Raw genomic sequence first — 16,532 nt, forward strand, 5'->3', positions numbered from 1 at the left:
CAGTGCCCATCTCCTGGCTCCACTGCCTGCCAGAGAGCAGCCAAGGGAAGGACAAGCTGCTGAGTGCCCACAGGGAAAGGCAGGGACCAGCAGTGCCCCACAAACCTCTGCTGACACTCAGGAGCCTTTCCTTTCCAGGCAAACCAAGGGATTGAAGGGATTTTTTGGCAGAGGAGTCAAACAGCCCAGTTGTGAAGCACAGCAAGTCAGGAGTGAATCAGTGCTCCCCTCACCTGCCACAGCCCTGCTCCAGGCTCTCCCAGGGGAAGCCTGGAGAGAGGAGGGAGCAGAGCTGCTGGCAGCAGGGCAGTGTGTGCTCCTGGACCCCAGCAGAGCTGATCCCCACGCTCTGCTCAGGCAGGGGCAGCCCAGCAGCCACCCCAGCCCCCAGCACTGACCTGAACCAGGAGATGGGCCAAGAGGCCACACATGAAATGAACCCCAGAAGCCTGAACCTGCTCCTCAGGCAGCAGGAGGTGGCACCAAGGCTCAGCAGGGAAGGCAGATCTGGCCACTGGAAACACCACGGGTAGGAGACTTTGGGTTGGTGGGACCAAGACAGGCACTTTAAACAGAGATTTGGGTCCCTGCAGAGCAGGATCTCAGCCTGCACCTCAGCACCAGCACAGGGACACCACAGTTACTCCCTGTGCAAGTCCACTCAGGCAATGGCAGGAAGCAGAACTGTCCAACAGGTCCTCTAAGCAGGGAAAGGGCCGAGCCACAGGCTGCTGGAGCTAAATGTGATTTACAGAAATCACAGAGGCACGGGTTCCCTGCTACTTCCTTGTCCATCCTCTCCTCCCTGAGCACACATTCCACCTCCCAAGTTCATCAGCTCCGCAGTTCGCTTCCTTGATTGTCCAAAAAAACCAAAATATCCACTGAAGTTCAGAGAGCAGGACGAATCTGGCTTCAATAAGGATCAGGGTAGACAGGGGAAAAAAAATCCAACGTGGCACAGCACACTCCACATGGAAGGAGCAGGATTGTGACTGCAGCAAAGGCCTGGAATGCCTCCCTGCAGCTCGGGTCCTTTAACAGTACACCTGGAGCAGAGGAGCCCCGGACGAGTCAGTCTCTGTGTCCTGGAAGGAGGAATCTCTGCTGGTTGGAGAGCCTTGGGAGGAAAGAGAAGAGGAGAGACGCTGCCATTAGCCCAGGGGAAGCACAGCAGCCTGGCACTGGGGAAGCAGCTGCCACAAAAGGCTTTGTGTACCATGAGGGAGGAGAAAGCCACACAGAGCCACGGCGGGGAACAGCCCTGCCTGCATTGCAGCCATCTCCCAGGACAGAGCTGCTGTGCAGGAGGAAACTTGTCTTGTAGCCCTGGGCTGCTCTTTGGGAGGACAGAGCCCGGGGCAGCCCGTCACTCCTGCTGCTTCCCTTCTGCACAGCTCCTTTTGTTCCCAGTCTCACCCAGCTGTGCCCTCTGCCTGTCACACCCCAAATGCAGCCCCAGACTTGGTCAGGGCACAGAGAGACTGACAGCTCTCAGTCAGGTCCTGTGCAAGGACAGGCAACGTGCCACGCTTGGATTTCACCCTTTTCAGAAAGATCCCCCAAGCCAGGCAGCGTCCGAGCTCCATCACTCCCAAAGCCCAGGAGAACTGAGGGGACCTGAGGAGCAGGGCGGGCTCAGCCTTTGAGGAGGGCGAGGACACGGAGCGGGGCGGGCTCAGGGCTCTCCCCTGCAGGCGGGCCCGGCCAGGGGCGTTACCTGCGCTGCTGTGCCGCCTCATGTTCCTGGCCATCACATCCGCCGGGGTCTCCTCCGAGATCTGCACGGCCAGCTCTGCAAAGCAAACCAAGAGGGCCTGAGACGGGAGAGGAGGGTGCAAAGCATGACTCAGCACTAGGGATCAGGGAACACCCTCAGGGAGCAGGACAGGCTGAGTCTGATTCTTCCCACTGCTTCCGCCATGGTCCGGGTAGTCTGAGCTGTGTCCTTAAATCCCAGGAGCAGCCTCTCTGCTAATCTGGGAAGCACAACACCCACACGGTTTCCTCTGGTACTTCTGGATATCTCCTTGCCCCCACACTCAGCTTTTCAAGGTTTTTCTACGACAAGCTCTGTTCTAAGCTGCTCTGGAGCTCAGACGCTCGAGGCTGCTGCCACAAGGAGGAAGAAGCAGAAGCTCTGGTGCTGTGGAACAGCCCTTCCCTGCTCTTTGCAGGGACATGCACTGTGTGGAGGAGCTCTGGGCTCTGAGGACACACTGCCACCGGAGTCTAAGGGTGGCATGAGCCAGGCAGCACATGGGAGAGAGCCAGCTGAGTAACTGGACATCCTCGGGCACGAGCAGCTCGTCTGGTCCTACCAGTTCAGTTTGACTCACCGTTGTCCTGCCTCCCTTAGATGAGCACAGGCAGGAGCAGCAGCAGCAGCACAAACCCATCTATTGCTCAGCACAAACCTCACGGGCAAGGAAAGACAGGCTCGAGAAAGCCACAGCACAGGGAGGAGGGTGAGAAGCAGAGCTCTGCACTCACACACCCCAGCAGAGCAAGCCCACTGGGGACAGAGCAGCTTCCAGCGCCACGCCTCCGCGGCGTTGGTGACACAGCCCTCCTGCAGCCCCCGGGGACCCCCGGCACCCCCCGTACCGTCCTGGCTGATGACCATGGACTCCAGCATGGTCTCGTTGCCGCTGTCGGGCGCCGTGCCCCGGCTGGATTTCTCCTCGTGGGCCTGGCTGGCGGGCAGGGAGATGTGGGGCCGCACGCGGCTCTTGCGCGTGCTGATGCGGATGATGCCCCGCACCAGCCGGCACTCGGCGTCCTGCTCGTCCAGGTTGTAGTCCTGAGTTATGCTGTTGATGAGGTCCGAGATCTTGTTGGTCTTCTCCAGGAAGACGGTGTCCGAGGTGCACTTGGCCAGCTCGTCGATCTGGTGGACGCTGAAGAGCTCGGTGAGCTTCTTGAAGATCAGGACGTCGATCTGCCGGCTGGACATGGAGCCGTTCAGCTCGCTGATGTCCACGTCGGACTCGTGGAAGGAATAGTACTCCTCCGAGCTCCGGTGGCTGCTGGGGAGCGGTGGCTTTTCTATGCTGTTCCTGAAGGGCTTCTCCAGCAGCTCCTTGCAGCAGGAATCAGATTCCGGGTGGTGGTTGGTGTTCCTGTTTGGATAGACAGGGATGCCCTTCAGCTTCACGTCTGGGTAACTGAAACTGCTGCCCATGCTGGACTTTTTGATCTGGTTCCCGTTCTTCTCAGCAGGAGAGGTGTTGGCGGGGCTGTTTGGCAGCCGCCCGTTGTAGTCTCCGTTCTTCCCATCATCCGTGGAGGTCTCGGCGGGCCCCGGGTAGGGAATGCAGACACTGCAGTCCTGGAAGCAGCCCCCACACGTCACTATGCAACAGAAAACAGCCTTGTACGTGTTCCAGGCCTGAGACAGGGAGGAGCAGCAAAGGCTCTGGTTTGGGGGAGCCTCTGCTGTCCCGGAGATGAAGGTGATGGTCTCTGCCTCTCGGCCGTTGGGGTCCTTGAGCTCGGCCTTGCGCCCTTTCCTGTCCCGCATCTGCTGCGCTCGGCCGCGGCCAGCTTTGATCTCGGGCGTGGAGCCACTGAACACCTCCAGGCTGACATCCGTGTCCCTGCTGTCCCTGCTGTCCCTGGCTGCCCGGGCCCGCAGGGGCACGGCCTCCGGGCAGGGCTGCTCCCGCTGCCGGGCGCCGCTCAGCTCGGGGGGCAGGCGGCTCCTCCGGCCCAGCATGGCTCGGCTCTCGGGCACCTGCGGGGCACAGGGGGTCAAATCAGAGCAATCCACCAGCACCGGCCCTACCTCAGCCAGCTTCCCATCAGCACCGAGGGATCTGACAGCCAGAGATTGCACTGCAATGATTTACAGGATATTCTGTGCCAGGACTCGTGCTGCTCTCGCTCGGGCCCACGTTCCGGGGGTCTCCCACCACCCCAGCCTTGCTGCTTCCTTTGGGTAGATGCTCTCATCAGAAGAGAGATGCTTTGAAAGGGCTATTTGCAGACATCAAAATCCCTGCAACCTTCAGAAGAGTCTCCTCCAGGCAGCTGGAAGAGGAGTCAGCTCCAGAGCAAGGCAGGAGCAGCTCAGCTGGAGGTGGAGGCACTGACAGGCTCCAAAGGGAAAGTATCTTTTTTTAAACAACTTCCCTTTGTCTTGCATTCCTCAGGATTAGGCTGGGCCCTGACAGCACTTATCCATTTCAAAACAAGTGTGCCCAGGAGGAGATGACAAGCAATCCATCATTATGCAAGCTGCCAATTCCAGCTCCACGTTATTTGCTGCTACTCCAATTCAGAGGATTTAGCAATGACAGCATTACCAACACTAATGATTTTTGCCAGTCATGCTAAGGTCGGGCGATGTCAAAGACTTCCCTATGAAAACCCAACGTCTTCATCTGGATTAAGGAAAAGACCTTGTCAACAAGTCGGTCTCAAATCACCCCTCACGGGAACAAAACCTTTACAAACCCTCCAGAAACAGAAGCCCCGGAGCCGTGTGTGCCAGCACAGCTCCCACAGGCCTGCAGGCAGGAGGGAACTGCTCCACAGTGAGCCCTCTCACGCTCTCCCTGCTCAGAGCCAGCCTTCACACTCTGGCACGCTGATTCTCCCTGCTTTTAATCTTTTTGTTATTAAAGCTCGGCTTGGAGTGGTGTGAGGAAAGTCAGGCCAGGGCTGTCACTCTCCACTCCTGCTCTGCCTTTATCCCAGGCTGTGGTGGGTCCTGGAATTCTCCATGGTTTCCAGGCTCCTTGGCTAACGCTGCTTGCACCTCCAAGAGATCCTTTCACATACTAATTAGGGTAATTAATAAGCAGTGAGAGCCCAGCCATAGTGTGAGCGTTGTAGGGCTGTGCTTGTTGTTTTACTTTGGACTTTCTATAGGGCACCTCAAGCATGAATAAATAAATCTGTCAGGCCTTGTTAGAGCACTGCCTCTTTCTCCCTGGTTCTTAAACCAAGAGTCACATTTTCCCCACAAAGAAACAGGCCCAGACTGAAAGCCAGGCACTTACAGCACACCACTGCTTTCCAGGAACATCTTGGCTCTGTGACCTTATGAAAATTCATCCCGGGAGCTCCCTTTGCACATTCCTGGGCAATATGCAAAACGAAAAGCCCCAGATGCTCCAATTCCAGAGCAGAGCAGGCAGAGCTCCCTCACCTCAGCATCGCTGCAGAGTTCTGACTGCTTTCACTTCAGAAAAGTCAGGGGTTATTCCCCTCAACTTCCTCGTTTTTGTAATGCAGTTCAGAACGTAAAAACAGACTGAAAAAAACTATGAAGTGAGATGAAAACATCTGAGCTGAACTGGGAACTGCTTACTGGGATGTTTCTTTCATTCCAAGGCCTCGCTGAGAGGCCCAACAGCAGCACTCCTTTACAGACCAACAGCCACCTTTCTGAGATCTCAGAGCACCTGGGACAGAGAGGAGCATCACCTCAGCTCTGAGGAGGAGACCTGCAGGCACAGGGGTCAGACACCTCCGGGCTGGCCCATTCCCATCACAGCTCACACCCTGGGACCTCTGGGCCACACGGAAAAGCTCCTCAGGAGCACAGACAGGACACAGCTCCTCATCCAGCAGCTCCCCCAGCACAGGAACGGGCTGGACCAAAGCCCCAGCCATAAATAAACGCTCAGACCAAAAGCCACATGCAAATGTTACTCACACGGTGGCTGGGAGCTCCCTCTGCTCTCACACAGGCACTGTGAGTGACTGCAGGCCCCTCCAGAGAGCCTCAGCATCTGCTCCAGGGGAGCCAGGAAGGATCCACGCGGGGTTTGCAGGACTCAGAGTTAGCCAGGGTCTAAGATCTTCATTGTTCAGAGGGCGGGATTTCCCTGGAAAGTTTTAAAAAAGCTCAGTTAAGTTGTGGACCTCCTGAACAACATCACATCCAGCAACAAGCACACTGCTGGTGTTGCTGCAGCTAGGGAACGTCTCCTGAATTCAGGAGGCAGGATTTACACACTGATGCAGCTCCTCTGAGCTCTGTGGAAGCACCCACAGCTGGGAAGTGTCCTAAGGAGCCTTGCCAGGAGCTGGAAGTCCCCTGTTAAGCTCCTGCTCTGCTGTCAGGGGGGATGGAGACCCAGACCCGGGGTAAATGTGGACCCAGCATCGTCCCTGTGCATCCCTGGGGACCCAGCATCCCTCTGGCAGCTCTCTGGGACACCAACAACCTGCCCGAGGGACTGCCTCTTGCCAAACCCTCCCGTGCCCCCGGCCCTAAACACCCACCCCGTTCCAGCCGACAACCAGGGCTCCACCACGGGGCAGGCAAACAAAGCTTGACCCTTTTCCCTCCCAAATGAAAGGGAAGGAAAAGGGGAGACCCACCTGGGCACCAAACAGAGCTCCCTGTGCCTACCTGGGGCCCCCAGCACGCCCTCCAGGCAGGGGATTTCTGGGGAGAGGAGAAGCTGGCAGCAGGAGCAGCAGGAGCAGACCCATCCCTGCCTGCCCTGCTCAGCTCCCCCCGCGCCCCCCACTCCCTTTCCAGCCCCGGGAAGCAGAGCAGACCCCAAAACCCCCGGGAGAGCTCCGACCGCCACCAGCCTCGCCCCGGGCCGGGCGGCGGGGAAGGGACAGCGCGGGGACACGGAGCACAGGCGATGGGGCTGGGGCTGGGGCTGGCCCCGCCGGGGCTCCCGGGGCCGGGGAGCGGGGCGGGAGAGGGCGCCGAGGTGGGGGCAGCCCGGGGCCGAGGGGAGCCCGGTGCGGGGCGACGGAGCTGCCCTCCGTGCCTCGCTCCCTCCCTCCGTGCCTGCCTCGCTCCCTCCCTGCCTCCCTCGCTCCCTCCGTGCCTCCTTCCCTCCCTGCCTCCCTCCCTGCCTCCCTCCGTGCCTCGCTCCGTGCCGGTCGCGGCCTGCGGCTGCCCCCGGGCCGGGCCGGGCCGGGAAGCGCCGGGCGGCGGCGGCGCGGTGGGGCCGGGCCGGGGCTGCTGCCGGGGCCGGGGCCGGGGCCGGGGCCGGGGCCGGGGCCGGGGCCGGGGCCGGGGCCGCGGTCGGTCGGTCGGTCGGTCGGTCGGTCGGTCGGGCCGCGGTCGGTCGGTCGGGCCGGGCTCTCGTTACCTGCGAGCCGGGAGCGCGTCCGGCCCCGCCTCACCTGGGCCAGGTGCGCCACGTGACCCGGACGGGCCGCGCCGAGGGACAGCAGAGCGCGGCGGGCGAAGCTGGGCCGGGCCGGGCACGGGGCCGGGCACGGACCCGGGTACAAACCCGGGTACAAACCGGGCACGAACCAGGGTACAAACCCGGCACGAACCCGGCACGAACCCGGGTACAAACCGGGCACAAACCGGGCACAAACCCGGGTACAAACCCGGGTACAAACCCGGCACAAACCCGGGTACAAACCCGGGTACAAACCCGGGTACAAACCCGGCACAAACCCGGGTACAAACCTGGCACAAACCCAGGCACAAATCCCGGTACAAACACAGCACAAACCCGGGCAAACCTGGGTACAAACCCGGCACAAACCCGGCAGAACCCCCAGTACAAACCCGGCACAAACCCGAGTACAAACCCGGGTACAAACCCCGGTCCAAACCCGGCACAAACCCGGGTACAAACCCGGCGTAAACCCAGCACAAACCCGGGCACAAACCCCGGTCCAAACCCGGGCACAAACCTGGCACAAACCCGGCACAAACCCAGCACCAACCTGGGCACAAACCCGGCACCAACCTGGCACAAACCCGGCACCAACCTGGGTACAAACCCGGCACCAACCTGGGCACAAACCCAGCACCAACCCGGCGTAAACCCAGCACAAACCCGGGCTCAAGCCATGTCACGAACCCCGGGCCCCTCGGGCCGGGCAGAGCAGCCGAGCCTTGGCCCCGGGGGTGTGTGCCCCAGAGCAGCCCCCGGTGCCAGGTGCGGGTGTCAGGGATCGCTGCCGGGCCCGATCAGTGTTCCCACCCCCGAGGATCCCTGTCCCGAAGTGTCCCTATCCCAGAGAGCTGGTGACTCTCTCCTGGGGTGGGATCCTGCCCCGGAGGCTCGGAGGAAAGGAAAGGAACCCCCGGGAAGCGGCAGCAGGGAGGGAATGCCCCTGCTGGAATGGCATCGGGCACTGAGGCTGCTGCCGCGTTCCAAGAGGACGGTGGGACAGGGAGCTGGGTCAGCCCGGGACTCCTGGGGTTAAACCTGAGATCCTGATGCACGATTCCTTCCCTAAAACTGCCAGGACGAAAGAGCAGCGCCTCCTGCCCTGGTAACTGGGACACCCGGGAAAAAACCCGGGGAGAGGCTGGGAGGGAGGGCACCGACATTAATTATTGCTGCCGGTAATAAGGCTCGGCTTTTCTGGAGCACATCCCAGCGCGGGGCTTTACGGAGGCCGCTGCACATCCCTCGGCTCCGTCCTCCTGCATCCCTAATGCCCGTGTCCCGGGGGAATGCCGGGGGCTGCGCTGGCCGCGGGACACAGGCGGGACCACGTCCCGGTGTCCCTTCCCGGTGTCCCGTCCCAGTGTCCTGTCCCGGTGTCCCGTCCCGGTGTCCTGTCTCGGTCTCCCGTCCCGGTGTCCCTTCCCGGTGTCCCGTCCCGGTGTCCCGTCCCGGTGTCCCTTCCCGGTGTCCCGTCCCGGTGTCCCGTCCCGGTGCCTGTGCCTCGGCAGAGCGGCACCGCCAGGGAAGGGAGAACAAAGGGAGAACAAAAGGAGAAGAAAGCTCTCACCGGGCTTTCGTACCACCGAGGTTTATTCTGAGCGCTGCTAATTGCAGCCTCCTCTGCTAAATCATTAACAGCTCCACAGCCCGAGCAGGAATCCTGCAGTGCCGGGGGGTTCTGGGGACTCAGGCTGTGCCTGGCCTCAGGGCAGGGACATTTCTTGTCTTTTTCTACGATTTGCCTTTACCAGACTCTGTCCTCGCTGCTGGGACAGCCTGGGGACGCGGCTGCTCGGGGGGCTCAGCCTCACTGCCCAGCGTCCCCAGCTCACCTTCTCGAAGTCACGTCCAGGCACAGCTGCTCCCCCTTTCCACGTCCTTTTCTCTCCCTGGAGCAGGGACTGGGGCTGGGAAGGCGTCAGGCAGCGCGGACTTGGGGGGTGACCCAAAAAAGCGATTGTTTTCTGGGCAGGCAATGACGGAGCAGGCGCCTCCTGAGCTCCCTCCAACCTCTGAGACCCCGCGGTTTCATTTGGGGGAACGGGGGAAGCTCAGGGCAGGACCCACCCCGGCCCTGACCCCTTTAGGGGGGACCCTTGAGGGTCCAGTTCCACCAGATCAGAGCAAAAAAAACCGAGAGAGGAGGATGCTCTGATAAATTCCTGCCCGTCCCCGCAGGTTTTTGGGCAGGGGGCAGGGGAAGCACAGAAAGAGCTTTAACCCCGCGGTGGAGCAGCCCCCCTCAACTCCCACACCCCATCTCGAGCGGATTTCTATCCGACAGGTGACGGCTCAGCCCGGCCTCCGGCTTGCCCCCAGCGTGCAGAGCCGCCTGCGGAGCCCCGGCAGCGCTGCGGCCGCGCTCCAGCCGGGCCGGGGGATGGGATGGGATGGGATGGGACGGGCCGGCCGCGGGGGCCGGAGCAGTGACGCAGCAGCCGCTGACGCTGCTCCGGTGCCTGGCAGACGTGTGGCAGCCTGGCAGGAGCAGGAATGTGATGCAAAGCACAAGAGATGGGGTTTTTTTCCCTCCTAAGGTAAGGGAAGCAAAAATGTCACCAGCCCCGTGGGCGACATCCACTGAAGGCCTGGATGCGGCTCTGCCTGAAACAGATTTAGGCTGGGTTTTGTTTTTGGCTTAGGCTTTTATTCCAGTCTGGGGGTGGGATGAAACCTTGACACCTGGTTTCTGTCATCTCCGCTGCTCCGCTGTGAGACCCACGCAGCAGCACGCAGATGCAGCGTGACATCCAACAGCATGACATTCCAGCAGCAGGAACCCCAAAACCAGGCTCTGGGGGGAGCGGGGTGGCAGTGGCCCCTCCCGCTGCAGCCCCCTGCCCCGCCAGCCCACTCCCAGCTTTACTAATGCCGTGTGAAGGACAATGACAGCGATGATGCTGCGACAGCCGCACGACCAAGGACGCCCCCGTGCCCGGGACAGCCCCTGCCAGGCCACCTTCCCAATGACCCCGCGGTGACCTTCTCGGCCTTTCCCAGCGATCCCACCCATCCCCAGCTCCGCATTTCCCACCGGCCCCTCCAAGGGAGGGCGTTTTTCCAGCACCACTAACGCCCCGGGGCCGGTGCCGTGCCGAGCTGTACCGAGCCGGGTGCCCGGGACTGGCACCGAGCCCGGAGCCCTGACGGTGCCATACCGGGCCAGGGCTGTACCGTACCGAGCCCGGGCTCCCGTCAATGCTGGCACCGAGCCCGGTGTAGCATCGAGCCCATAGCGGTCCCGCGCCGGTGCCGCGCCGAGCCCGGTGCCGGTGCAGCGCCGGCCATACCGAGCCCCGGGCTGCGCCGTCCCGGTCCGGGCTCGCGTGTCCCCCACCCCCTTCCCCCGTGCCGGTGCGGAGCCCGTCCCGGAGCCGCCCCCGCCGGGGCCGAGCCCCGCCGCCAGCACCGCCCCCGGGCTATATATCCCCGCCGCATCCCTCCGCCGCCGCTCCCGCTCCCATGGCTGCGGCGGCGGCGGCACCGGCCCCTCCGAGCCCCACCGGCGGCGACGCGCAGCGCCCGTCCCGCGGCGGCGGCGGCGGCGGCGGCGACGGCAAGAGCGGCGGCCCGGGCGCGGTGGAGCTGGCGGCGGCGCGGCGGAGGCTGGTGGCGGCCGAGGGGCGGCGGCGGGCGGCGGCCGAGCTGGAGGGGCGGGTGCGGCAGGTGCACTGCGCGCTGCTGCACGCCGAGCTGCGCCTGGCCGCCCGCGCCGAGACCCTGGGCCGCCTCGGGGCCGGCGTGGCCCAGGCGCAGCTCGCCCTGGCCGCCCAGAGCCAGCGGCTGCAGAAGGGGCTGCGCCGCCGCCCGCGGCCCCGGCCCGGGGCGCTGCTCGCCGCCGCCCGCGCTCTCCGCAGCTGCGTGCCCTGGGCCCCCGCACGGAGCCGCGGGGCCGCCGCCGGCACCCCCGTGCGCCGCCTGCCCGCCGCCGGCCGCGCCTCTGCCTAGGGGGGCGGCGGGGCTGCGGGGCTGCCGGGGGGCTGCGGGGCTGCCGGGGAGCTGCGGGGCTGCGGGGTACCCGGGGGGGTCGGATGGGTGGGGATCAGGGGGTTCTGGAAGTGGGGGATGCCTTGGTGGGTCTGGGGGAGCCTGCAGGATCTGGGGGACCCCGTGGTGGGGGGGATGCGGTCCTTCAGAGGGTTTTGGGGAGTGTAAGTGGTGGGGATGCGGGAGGTTTGGGGAGATGGAGGGCTCTGGGGTGCTCGGGGGGGTTTGATCTTGGGGATCCAGGGGGTTTGGGGGCTCTGAAAGGACACCTTGGTGGGCTCACTGAGGGAGCCAGTGCTGTGGGGGTCCTGTAGGGCCTGGGGTCGTTCAGGGAGTCCTGGGGAGTCTGAAGGGATGGGACCTGGTGGGTTGGGGAGTCCTGGGGTCGGAGGCACCTTGGTGAGTGTGAGGGGCCAAGGGGACCCTGCAGGATCTGGGGGACCACCTGGTGTGGGGTAACCCAGTGGGGTCTGGGCTCCTTTAGAGATGTCTGGTTGGTTTGGAACTGGTGGGTTGGAGGGTTATAGCTGAATTCTGCCGAGTGTGAAGGGTCCGGGGGACCCTATGGGGTGGGGAGACCCAGCAGGGTCTGGGCAATCCAATGGGCTGGATCCCAATGGATTTGGGGGTCCCAGAGGGATCCTGCAGGGTGGGGGAGGTCTGGGGCCATGTCTTGGAGGTGGTCTGAGGGATCCACTGGGATGGGACCCAGTGGGCTGGGAGGGCTTAAGCATCCTTGAGGGTGCCAGGGAGATGCTGCAGGGTCCTGGGGACTCTGTGGGGTGGGGGTACCCAGCAGGGTCTGGGACCCCAGCAGTGGCCCGAGGGGTCTGATGGGGGAAGACTTTGAGGTATTTGGGGTTCCATGGAGGACCTTGTGGTATTCGGGCACTCCAGGGGACCCAGCAGGGTCTGGGGACCTTGGGGTGCCCTGCGGGATTTGGTGGGGACAGCATCCCTGGGGGTTGTGGTGCCCTGCGGGGTCAGGGTCCGGGGTGTGCAGTGAACCAGCAGACTGGGGGGACACAGTGAGACTGGGGGGACACAGTGATACTGGGGGGACACAGTGATACTGGGGGACCCAGCAGGTTCTGGGAACCTCCCCGGGCCTGGGAGACCCTTCGGAGTCTGGGATCCCTGGGGGATCTTGCCAGGTTTGGGGGTGTTTATGGAGAAAGCTGCCGCCAGCACCCCCAGCCCGCTCTGAAGGCAGCAGGTTCTGGGGCAGGGCCCCTTCCCCGCCTGGGCCCCTCGGCCCCCGGGAGGGGACCCCAGCCCTTGGGACACTGCTGGGACTGTGACTCGCACGGGCAGCCCCGGCGTGCCCCTGCAAGCCTCGGCGGAGGGTCGAGGGGCTCGGGGCCACCGCAGCTCCAGCCCCCCGGGGGGGCTCGGGACAGAGCGGGACGGGCCCGGGGCTCGGGATCGGCCGGCACCGCTCACCCGCAGCGAGCGGAGCCCGGGACTGCTCCGTGACTGACCCAGCCGCGCGGGGACACCGAAGGCTCCCGGCGCTTCCAGCAGCGTCCTTGGGGACACCCAATGTCACCTGGGGGCAGAGCCGTGGCTGCGGGCTGGCAGGAAGGCACGAGGAGGCGGAGATGGGCTCGGGATGAAGGATCCCCCTGCGGGATGAAGGATCCCCCTGCGGGATGAAGGATCCCGCTCCGGGATGAAGGATCTCTGTCCGGGATGAAGGATCTCTCTCCGGACTGAAAGCCCGTGCAGGGCCCTGGTGTCGCTGTCCCCGTCGCTGTCCCCCAGCCTGAGCCGGCCTCAGGACGGACGCTCGGCGCGCACGGAACCGGCTCGGAGCGCACGGAACCGGCTCGGAGCGCACGGAACCGGCCCGTCCCCGCCGGGAGTCGCCGCGGTTCGGCTGGCGAGGTCCCCATCCCGCTCCTGCTCCGTCCCCGCCGCCAGCCCAGGGTGACCGTCCCGCTCTGCCGTGCCAAGCTGCCGCAGTGGCGCTCCCCAGAAGCTGCATGAATCCCGCGGAAAAACTAAGTCCCTCCGCTATTTCTTTATTTAAATTTAAAATACCAAAACCCCGGGCTTGGGCAGGGGTGGGGGGAGATTTCACTGACCCCCTGTTATTTCTTTATTTAAATTTAAAAAACCAAAACCCCGGGCTTGGGCGGGGGTGGGGGTGGGAAATTTCACTGACCTCCTGCTATTTATTAATTAATTTATTTAAATTTAAAAAACCAAAACCCCGGGCTTGGGCTGGGCTGGGGTGGGGGTGGGGGGGAGATTTCACGGACTCCCTGCTATTTATTTATTTGTTTATTTATTTATTTATTTAAATTGAAAGCCCCAGGCCCGGGTCTGGGCTGGGGTGGGTGATTTCTCTGACGCCCGAATGTGCTGCGCCTCCGCTGGTGTGACAGCAGGTCTGTTGTGTAACCTGGCTGCGCTGTGCTGCCCGTGCTCCAGAATAAACTTTGATATATATTTTATTCATTCCGTGCCGTGTCCTGGAGTGCTGGTTGAAATGTAACCGGGAGGGTGATTAGAATGGGGATTAGCAAATAAGCCCTGGTAATGGCACGTAATTAATAGCAGAGTGGATTGCTCTGATTATCAACCTCTTCCCTCCTCTGAGTGTGTGGGGAGATGTGGAGGAATCTGTTCAGAATTCCTGCAGCAGGATACCCCTGTATAGATATATAGAAATATATTTGTATATGACTACAGACATGGTCTGTCCTGAAAAACTCACACAAGGAACAAACACGGCAAACTTGGGTGACAAAGAGGGCACAGCTTGCACACAAACATCGGCAGAAAATAGGTGGCAGGGACATCCAAGCTCCCATCCTGCCCTTGCAGCCCCACGCTCAAGAGCTCTGCCTTTTCCCCTTTAATCCCAGGTTTCCAGCAGCTCCTGGTTTTGTGCTGCCCGGTGCAGAGCTGGGAATGCTCTGACACCTCTGGGGCTCCCCAGCTCCTGCCCTTTCCCTGCCCAGGGCTGGGGAGATTTTCCCGTGTGTAATCCCAGCCGGAAGGTGATTCCCAGAGCTGAGAGCAGAGCTGGCTGCTAAGAGCAGCTTAGGGGTCTCAGCCAGGAGAAGAGACACATTATCTCTCCTAGCTTTCAATTAATAGTATGGAATGCACAGCTTGGCCTTAAATCCCTTGATTTTTTTTCCCTTTCCGTGGTGATTATTTGCAAATCAGCTTTTGACCTGATTAGAGTGGAACCGACTTAGAGGAAACGCAGGGAACGACCTTAAATGCATAATAAATCAACTCCATCAAACCAGGAAGGCCAAAATCATTAAAAATCCCTCTGTGTGCTGGTTGCTCCCCGCCCTTCAGTCTCAGCAAGGATACAGTCTCATCCCGCTTTGTATTCCTGGAGGATCTTCAGCTGGAGCATGACATCCATTACAATTCTCCCACTCATTCCCGTTTTCCTCCAGGACCAGGAGGCTGATGCAGTCCGTGAGCACGGGAGGGGTGGTGGAAGGGCAGGGAGAGCCCAAGGCTCCTCAGCACCCTGCAAAGGGCTGGAGTGAGGGTCCCTGTCTGCCCCGGCGCCCAGGGAATGCCAACGCCAGGAGTTCAAAGGATGGGGAAAGGCAGGAGCGTATCCCTCTCCATCTCCTGGGGACCGGGATGTGCCCGTGCCCGGCACGAGGGGCAGACAGGGCAGCTGAGCTGCACCAGCGAGGGGAGGGCAGCTGTGGCTGTGGATTTCGCACTGGAGCAGCTCCCCAGGCTGATGCTGGAGTGAGAGTCTCAGGAAGAGGAGCGGAAAGGGAAGGGAAGCTGGCCCGGAGCTGCATTCCCCGGCGGGAGCAGCCAGCACATCCTGCAGGGAATCCCAGCTGGCACCGTCACTGCCGGGGGTCCTGGGCCCGCCCGGGGGGACAAGCACAGAGCAGCGGCAGCAGAGGACAGCAGCCAGGCCCCTCCACGCGCCAGGACAGCCCCAGGCTGGGCAGCAGAGGGATTCCCACGAGCCCAGCTCCCGTGTTACATAACAGCACCCACACTTGTTGGGTTTATGGGATTACCCTGTTACAGACTTTCTGGGAAAAATGAAATTAATGCGGCGTGTTAATGCCTAAGCCTGGCTTCTCCCTTTCTGCTGATTATTCCTGCGGGCTGGGCCCGGTGGAGGGAGTTGGTGTGAGGGGGAGAGGGGCACAGGCACCCACGGGCAGGGACAGACACTGCCCGGGGCGGGAGCGGCTCCGGAGGCTGGCGTGACAGAGGGGGGAGGCAGGGAATGTGGGACGGTGATGGAGAGGAGACAGGGATGGTGAGAGACGGGTGGAGGGGATGACACAGATGGTGGGAGGGTGATAGAGGGGGGACAGGGACATTGGAGGGGTGACAGAAGAGGGATAGAGATGGTACAAGAGTGATGCAGAAGGGAGAGGGACAGGGGGGAGATGGAGAGGGGACAGGGTTGGTGCAAATGTGATGAAGGGCAGTGAAGGGACGGGGCGAGGGTGATGGAGAGGGTCGGACAGGGACGGTGCCAGACTGATGGGGACAGGGGACAGGGCGAAGGGCACAGGGGACGGGACAAGGGACAGGGGACAAGGGACAGGGGACAGCGGCAGGAGCCGAGGCTGTCCCCGCTGCGGTCACGAGAGGGCGCTGCGGGAGCCGCCGGAGCAGCCCCGGTCCCGCTGGTCCCGCTGGTCCCGGTCCCCCTGGTCCCGCTGGTCCCGATCCCCCTGGTCCCGCTGGTCCCGGTCCCCCTGGTCCCGTTGGTCCCGATCCCCCTGGTCCCGTTGGTCCCGATCCCCCTGGTCCCGCTGGTCCCGGTCCCTCTGGTCCCGTTGGTGCCGCTGGTCCCGTTGGTGCCGGTCCCCCTGGTCCCGCTGGTCCCGATCCCCCTGGTCCCGCTGGTCCCGGTCCCCCTGGTCCCGCTGGTCCCGGTCCCTCTGGTCCCGCTGGTCCCGGTCCCCCTGGTCCCGCTGGTCCCGCCGGCCCCGCTCCAGCCCTTCCTCCTCCGAGCGGCGATCCCAGCCCCAGAGAGCCCCGGAGGGTGGGAATTGCCCCCCGGGCTCTGCTTCGCCCCTTCCCGCCCCGAGCCTCGGGAGCCATTCCCGCGGCACCTGGCTGCCCCGTGCCCGCCTCGCTGTGTTAAGCTCCTCTTGGTCCACTTCTCCCTTCCCCGCTAAAGCTCTTTGAGTCACTGATCTCGTTAAACCCCAGCAATCGGGTTGTTTTGCCCTGCAAGTCAATGTGCCTAATTCCTGCCCCTGACTCCCGATGCCCATCCCAAATCCCTGTGCCCACACCGGACCCACTGTCCCAGCACAGCTCGGCCCCCCTGCAGTGGGGTCCTGGGGGTCCCCAAGGGCTGGTGGCAGCTCTGGGTGCTGCTGTGCCCCTGGGCTGGCAGCAGGACCAAGGCAGGGAGGGGTCGGGGGGCTGCAGAGCTGGGCAGGGCTGGAGCAGGGT

At 62.8% G+C, this 16,532-nt stretch overlaps 3 protein-coding genes across 4 annotated transcripts; 1 reads left to right on the forward strand and 2 right to left on the reverse strand.

The window, feature by feature from the left end:
• Nucleotides 1-933: 933 nt before the first annotated feature.
• Nucleotides 934-7,110, reverse strand: LOC119711219 (keratinocyte differentiation factor 1-like). Its single transcript, XM_038161130.1, has 5 exons — nt 7,071-7,110; nt 5,666-5,837; nt 2,608-3,736; nt 1,721-1,795; nt 934-1,120 (listed from the first exon to the last, which is right to left on the reverse strand). The coding sequence occupies exons 3-5, from the start codon at nt 3,716-3,718 to the stop codon at nt 1,038-1,040; spliced, it is 1,269 nt and encodes a 422-aa protein (XP_038017058.1). The 5' UTR covers nt 3,719-3,736; nt 5,666-5,837; nt 7,071-7,110; the 3' UTR covers nt 934-1,037.
• A 3,470-nt stretch (nt 7,111-10,580) lies between these two features.
• On the forward strand, nt 10,581-11,066 carry LOC119711245 (TMF-regulated nuclear protein 1-like). The gene has a single exon (XM_038161182.1). It carries the CDS (start codon nt 10,581-10,583, stop codon nt 11,064-11,066), a length of 486 nt encoding a protein of 161 aa, XP_038017110.1.
• A 267-nt stretch (nt 11,067-11,333) lies between these two features.
• LOC119711046 (translation initiation factor IF-2-like) lies at nt 11,334-13,565 on the reverse strand. 2 transcript variants are annotated; one of them, XM_038160724.1, is made up of 2 exons: nt 12,176-13,565; nt 11,334-12,137 (listed from the first exon to the last, which is right to left on the reverse strand). In XM_038160724.1, the coding sequence occupies exons 1-2, from the start codon at nt 13,090-13,092 to the stop codon at nt 12,089-12,091; spliced, it is 966 nt and encodes a 321-aa protein (XP_038016652.1). In that variant the 5' UTR covers nt 13,093-13,565; the 3' UTR covers nt 11,334-12,088. The 2 variants fall into 2 exon arrangements, with proteins under 2 accessions (XP_038016652.1, XP_038016651.1); XM_038160723.1 differs by having other exon boundaries at nt 11,334-12,119; nt 12,158-13,564.
• Between the last annotated feature and the right edge of the window lie 2,967 nt (nt 13,566-16,532).

Source organism: Motacilla alba, chromosome 23 (genome assembly GCF_015832195.1).
Source record: "Motacilla alba alba isolate MOTALB_02 chromosome 23, Motacilla_alba_V1.0_pri, whole genome shotgun sequence".
Taxonomy (NCBI): Eukaryota; Metazoa; Chordata; class Aves; order Passeriformes; family Motacillidae; genus Motacilla; species Motacilla alba.

Coding starts and splice junctions, on each gene's coding strand:
- LOC119711219 (XM_038161130.1), bottom strand. CDS start 3,718: ATGCTGGGCCGGAGGAGCCGCCTGCCCCCCGAGCTGAGCGGCGCCCGG. Junction 1,796..2,607: donor CATGGTCATCAGCCAGGACG/GTACGGGGGGTG, acceptor TTTGCTTTGCAG/AGCTGGCCGTGCAGATCTCG. Junction 1,121..1,720: donor GAGGCGGCACAGCAGCGCAG/GTAACGCCCCTG, acceptor TTTCCTCCCAAG/GCTCTCCAACCAGCAGAGAT.
- LOC119711245 (XM_038161182.1), top strand. CDS start 10,581: ATGGCTGCGGCGGCGGCGGCACCGGCCCCTCCGAGCCCCACCGGCGGC.
- LOC119711046 (XM_038160724.1), bottom strand. CDS start 13,092: ATGCAGCTTCTGGGGAGCGCCACTGCGGCAGCTTGGCACGGCAGAGCG. Junction 12,138..12,175: donor ACCTGCTGGGTCCCCCAGTA/TCACTGTGTCCC, acceptor GTCCCCCCAGTC/TCACTGTGTCCCCCCAGTCT.